Raw genomic sequence first — 5,923 nt, 5'->3', positions numbered from 1 at the left:
ACTGGGCAGATGGAGGTGGTGCGCCGTGGCCTCAGGTGTCAGGGCTGTACATCCAGCTGAGTGGGACCCGAGTCCCAGGGCTGTTTGCTGCTTTTTGGGAATGGGGTGGAGATGAAGACAAGAGGGGCGTGTGGCTAAGCCTGCACACGCACGCACGCACGCACACACACACACCCACATACACACACACACACACACACACACACTCACACACACACCTCGGCCCTCCACTTCCGCGTCCACTCCCCCTCGTCCTCTCCACGCCTTGCGCATCTGGCGCCACCCAAGTCTGTGCCTGAATTCCTGGTCCTCAGGCTGGACGCTTTCGATCTCAAGCGACGGGGGGATCAGGTCCTGGGGGATGCGGTCTTGTCAAAGGGAGGATAACGGCAGACGCGGTCCTACCTGGGAGCGGAGCCCAAGGACCGAAACAGGGGCGTGAGCATGAATGAGGCGCCGGGCCAGCGAGCGCGTGGGCGGGGAGCACGTGGAGGGAGGGGGGTGGGGGAGGGCGAACCGCGCCGGGCAGGCAGCGCCAAGCAGACCGCCAAGCAGAGCGCGGCGACCCAGGCGCCCGCATCAGCGCGCGGTGAGTGTGCGCGGAGCAGGGCGCCCTCCCGGCCCGTGCCCGGCCCGTGCCCCGGTGCGCCCTGGCGGCGCGAGTGGGAGAAGGGGAAGCGGGTGGACGGGGTTTGAGTCGGAGATCCCGGGAGAGAGGAGGGCGCGGGGACCGCCGTGAGCTCATGGCTGCAAGACGCCAGGCTTCGGGCGAGAGCAGTGCCCCGGGGGCTGTGCACCCCGCACCCCGTAACTGGCCTGACACACCTGGCAGCCTGCAGAAGTGGGGGTGCTGGGAGCCTTCCATGTTCCGTGCCCGCCGGCACTGGACCCTGGCTGGGGGGGAGTGAGGGGGGAGCCCTTGGGCACTGGCCCTCCGCTGCCCGCCCCGGGCTTGGCCCACGGTGACAGCTCTCACCCGGGTCTCCATCCTCTCTCCACCGGGATGCCTTTCTGGGTCTCTTTCCCCGCGGGCCCATCTCTGCTCGTCTGGGGCGCTTCCCTGCCTCTCACGTCTGTCCCTCCCAGGCCTGGGCCCCAGCCGGGCGCTGGGTTCCTGGGATGAGACCCCTGGGGGCGGGGCTCCCTTGGAAGGTCAGACCTGGGGGGTGGGGTTCTCACCTGCTTTGGGGTGAGCGGAGGCAGGTGGGTGTGGCTGGCTCCCACCAAGCGAGGACGCCTCCCAGCAGCTCACTGGGCCGGCGAGCGGACCTGAGCTGGGTGTTCGCTGAAAGAAACCTCGTTTTCCACCCCCCTCTTTCGCTGGGTGCCCACAGGACCCCTCCTCACAACCAGCTGGGCCTCCCGGGCAGGGCACCCTGCTGATCACCGCTCACCCTCTGCCCAGTCCCCGGATCCTGCCCTTGCCTGTGTCCCTGGCTGCCTCCCAAGCAGTGCCAAAGGGAACCCTCTGCCTGCCAGACCCACCCCAGCTCTTTTTTTCCTTGTTTTTTAAATTCTCACCGAGGATATTTTTTTTCCCCATTGATTTTTTAGAGAGTGGAAGGGGGGAGGGGAGAGGAGAGAGAGAGAGAGAGAGAGAGAGAGAGAGAGAGAGACTTCAATGTGAGAGAGACACATTGACTGCAGACTCCCGACCCAGATACGTGCCCTTGACCAGGAATGGAACCCATGACGCTTGGGTGTGTGGGCTGGTGCGCTAACCACTGAGCCGCTGGCCAGGGCCCACCCCATTTTTCCCTCTGGCTTAGTGCAGGGGGAGAGTCTGAGGCTGACTTGAACCTGGCCCTGCTGCTCCCAGACTCCAGGTCAGAAGCCAGTTTGGGTCCCCCCTCCCCACTTCCGCTCTCCTTCCCCCTCCCCTCCCCGCTGTTTCCTGACTCAGAACTCTCCTCCCCGCTGGCCTGGCTCCCTCTCCCCAGCCCCCGCCTCAGGTCAGCTGACCCTCTTCCAGGAAGCCTTGTCCGGTCTTAAGGCTGCATCAGCCTCAGCCCTCCTGCCTCCCTCCGAGCCCTGGGCACTCGTGGTGCTGCCCAGCGCCCTCCGCTGGTGGCTGGGCAGGGACAGAGGTCCAGCTGCCTGGCCTGGCTGGGGTGCGAGGCTTCCCAGGGAGGGAGACCCCGCCTCTGGCCACAGCAGGCCTCTGTCTTCACGTCTGTCTGCTCGCTGTCCTCAGCCCCACAGCGGCCGCAGCATGAGTGGCCCCCCGCCCAGCGTGCCCGAGCCCCGCCCAGCGGAAGGGGCTGGAGGCCGAGCTGGAAAGGTATGGACCTGGGGCCCGTGGTGCCAGTCCTCAGCCTTGAGGGGCAGGAGGGATGCCAGTGGCTTGGGGCCTGCCTCAGTTTACCCACCTGCAGTGGGGGGGGGGGGAGTCTGATGGAGAAAGCGATGGAAGGCTGAGCTGCCCTGGCTTAGTTCACACCCTCGGGCCCCAGGGCTTGATGTTGGGGCAGCTCTCTGCCAGGCGAGGCCATGCCAGGGCCCTGCTCTCGGCTCTGGGCTTGGGGAGGAGGTGTGGCTGCTCCCTGCACAGGAGCACCGTTGGGGCCCTGTGCTCCCCTTGCTGGCGCTGTGGGGGCAGCCTGCAGCCTGGGTTGCAGACCCAGCTCCCTCCCTGGCAGGGCAGACAGAGAGGGGGACCCCAGGCCTGGAGCTCCGTGCTCTCTGCCTGGGTCTCCCTCACCCGAGGGCAGAGTGACACCCTGTCCCCTCCTCCTCCCGGAGGAGGCAGGCGGGAACGCGGGCTGGAGGGCTCCCCGAGGGCCCTTACAGCCAGGGCTGCAGCTGCAGTGCCAACAGGAAGACCCAGGGTGGCCCAGCCCGGCGTTGGGGTTGGCTGCATCCCTGCTCTGCTGCTCCAGGCTCATTGGACCCACAGACCGCCCAGCCCAGGGACACCTGTTCTCACGCTTCAGGGTCCCCTGGTACTTGGTGCAAACCAGGAGAGTCTGGGCGGGAGCACAGGGGTGGGCATTTGAGAGCAGGGCAGGGGGTGCCAGGCTGTTTGGAAAAGCCCTGCCTGTGTGCGCCCGCCTTCCTCATGGCTCTCATGTGGTTGGGGAAGGTGGACCGCACACCACCTGCCACCCTGCTGGGGGGGGGCCTCCAGGAGGGACCAGCCTGAGCAGGGGCATGGAGGGGGCCCCCCGCAGGCTAGCCGGGCTGCTGGGCTTGGGGGGTGGGGGGGTGGGGGGTCCGGCAGGGCGGGGCGGGGCGGGCGCGCAGTGGACTGGTGGCCGGAGCCTCTACCTCCAAGGCCTTGAATGGGAGGCGGAGATGCCAGGGCACGGAGGGCGTGGGAGGCGCCCTGCACACTCTGGTGGGCACTGAACAATGAGCCTGGAGTGAGCTGCTCAAGTCGCCATGACAACCGCTCCCCAGCTCCTCGGAGCAGGGAGGAGGCCAAGGACCAGCAGGGAAGACCCCAGAAGGGGCGGTGCAGGGTAGGTGGTGGGTGGGAGTGCAGTCACGGGGCGATGGGGCCCTGCCAGCCTCCGGCTCCTGCCGGTGGAATGGGCCCAGGGAGAGCTGTGACCCACAGTGCCAAGTGCCCCAGCCCCAGGGTGGGTGGAGGAGGGGCTGGGACCCTCTCAAAGATGTGTGTGCGAGGGTCCAGCACAGGAGTGGGGAGCCCAGGGCCCGCACTGCGCTGACCCCTGCCCCCCGCCCGCAGGCTGCGGTGGGTGCGAGGGAGAAGGGCCCTCGGCTGGGCCCCCGGCTGCCCTCCATCGTGGTGGAGCCCACTGAGGCGGGTGCTGTGGAGAGTGGGGAGCTGCGGTGGCCCCCGGAGGGCGTGCAGAGGGCTTCCCCGCAGAGCCAGGCTGCTGCCGGTGAGTGAGGGCTGCCTGTGCCCCCAAAGGGAGTCAGAGCAGGTGTCCTCCCCACCCGCCCCGCAGGCAGGCCCCCCCTCCACCTGCTCGCCCGCCCAGCAGCCCCCCTGTAAGCCTCTGCCTGGTGCCTAGGCACTGCCTGGCCTTGCAGGCTCCTCCCACCACCCCCGCTGTCACCTGCGCACAGAGTCCCTGCATCCACTGTGGGGGCCCAGTCCGGCACAGGGTGGTGAGCAGGGAGCACTTGTTGAATGAATGATTGCGGGGTCTCCACCCTCAGCATCCAGGCCCACCTCCTCCCTCCCCTTCCTCCCTCTTGCGCTGTCCACTAGGGCTTGGAAGGGGTGAGGGTAGGGGTGCCGAGCAGGCCCAGCCCAGGTGCCCACCACTTGGGGCGATGGGCCAGCCCATGGCAGGCCCTGTCCTGCCCACAGGTGCCTGGTTAAAGGCTGCGGGGCCAAGGCTGGGGAGCAGTGAGGGGAGCAGGGTCACCCAGGAGCCAGCTGAGGCTCAGGAGAGCCGGGGGGATGGGTGGGGGGCGGGGGAGGAGCTGGGTGGTGGGGCCTCTGTGGAGGGCATGCCCTGGTGGGGTGGGGGTCTGTTGCCTGGTTTGGAGATGAACTTGGCCTCAGCTGGGGTTGCTTAGCACCCTGCCTGCCCTCTCCCCTTCCTCGCGTGTCACCCTCCCCCCACACCCACACAGCAGCCTCCTGAAGCTTGGGCCTGTCCACGCCATAACCCACCCGTCCCCCCAACACCGTCCCACCCTCTGTCAGGTCCCACTCAGAAGAGCACCAGGACACCCCCTCCTGTGGGTGGGACTTGGGTGCTGGGGAGTCCCCAGGTCTGTCCTGGACTCATCTGTCACCCCTTATTCTGGGGGGATCAGGGCAGGGGGTGCTCCTGCTCCCAGAGCTTGACCTTGTCCTTCCTCCCTGCCCAGGGGTGCGCATCGGCACCCCTCCTTCCCGCGGGGGGAACTTGCGGCCAGCCCCCCCAGGTGCAGCCCCCCCCCACATTTCTTTGCAAACTTGCCAGGAGAGCAGCCCCACCAACAGGGGCCTTCTTGTCTCACAGCCCACGCGCCCAGCCTGCCAGGAGCACCCAGGGACGTACCAGGCCACCCCGGCAGCGAGTGTGCCAGCTCCGAGGCCCAGGTCCCGCGGCCCAGGGATAGGACAAGACCAGGGCCAGATTCTGCAGTCCCTGCCAACGCTGCCACTGCTCCCTGACTGCTGGGAGGGCCCCACTGCCCCTGACCGCTGGGAGGGCCCCAGCCCCCGGGAATAAAGCTGGGCCGAGCCTCCACTCACCTCCTCTGGCCAGGCGCCCCACCCTCTCCCGCCCAGGATCAAGGGCGGGATCACCCTCTCCCTGTTCTGTGGTTTGAAGCAGAAATAAAGGCATTTCCTGGGAGTAGTAACCTCGGTGGGGACTCGAGGGGCCAAGGACAATCTGGGTCCTGCTGCTGGCCTCCTGGGCCAGGATTTCGGCTCTGAGCCCTGGCTGGCCAGGCCGGGTGCTGGGAGAGACCACGTGGGTGTCTGTGTGGGGTGAAGGCCAGGACGGGGGGTGGGGCTCCCCAGGGGTTGTGCTGTGGGCTCCTCGGGCTCCTCGGGCCCCTGTCCAGGGCTGTCTGCTCTGCCCCAGCCCAGGGGCGGGCAGGACCGGCTCCCTCACTCACCGTGCCACCCTCCTTGGGGCCTGCAGCCCTGGCAGGGCCCTGAGGGCAGGAGTCAGTGCTGTCATCCCTACTACCCTGGGCACCAGGGCGCAGGAATGGTCCGGGGTGGGCGCCCTCTTCCAGGCTGGATCTCCTGAAATCCTACAAAGTCCCATTTTACAGTTAAGGTAACTGAGGTGTGAAGGGAGGTGTCCAAGGCTATAATGGGGTCCCCGAGGCTGGGAAGCTGCCAGCTAGACACAGAGCCCACCTGGGAGATGAGGTGGCACCTCTTCCTGTGCCACGTGATGTCAGGGTCCCGTCTCTCCATGGGCTCCAGCCTCATTGTCGCTGGGCTCTGTCCCACTGCACCAGAACAGGGGGCAGCTTGGCTGGGGGGCAGAAACCTGAT

The 5,923-nt window shown here is 67.5% G+C and overlaps 1 protein-coding gene across 3 annotated transcripts; it reads left to right on the top strand.

Annotated features, from left to right (window-relative positions):
• The first annotated feature begins 348 nt into the window (after positions 1 to 348).
• On the top strand, positions 349 to 5,264 carry LBHD2 (LBH domain containing 2). 3 transcript variants are annotated; one of them, XM_070399967.1, is made up of 4 exons: positions 349 to 436; positions 2,195 to 2,281; positions 3,692 to 3,848; positions 4,926 to 5,264. In XM_070399967.1, the coding sequence occupies exons 1-4, from the start codon at positions 362 to 364 to the stop codon at positions 5,078 to 5,080; spliced, it is 474 nt and encodes a 157-aa protein (XP_070256068.1). In that variant the 5' UTR covers positions 349 to 361; the 3' UTR covers positions 5,081 to 5,264. The 3 variants fall into 3 exon arrangements, with proteins under 3 accessions (XP_070256068.1, XP_070256236.1, XP_070256153.1); XM_070400135.1 differs by lacking the exon at positions 349 to 436 and adding an exon at positions 516 to 589; XM_070400052.1 differs by lacking the exon at positions 349 to 436 and adding an exon at positions 1,223 to 1,826.
• Positions 5,265 to 5,923: the final 659 nt, after the last annotated feature.

Source organism: Myotis yumanensis, unplaced genomic scaffold (genome assembly GCF_028538775.1).
Source record: "Myotis yumanensis isolate MYYU_CA2020_CCGP unplaced genomic scaffold, mMyoYum1.0.hap1 SCAF_1, whole genome shotgun sequence".
Taxonomy (NCBI): Eukaryota; Metazoa; Chordata; class Mammalia; order Chiroptera; family Vespertilionidae; genus Myotis; species Myotis yumanensis.
The sequence above is the reverse complement of the archived record's forward strand: the minus strand, read 5'-3'. Positions and strand labels throughout refer to the sequence as shown.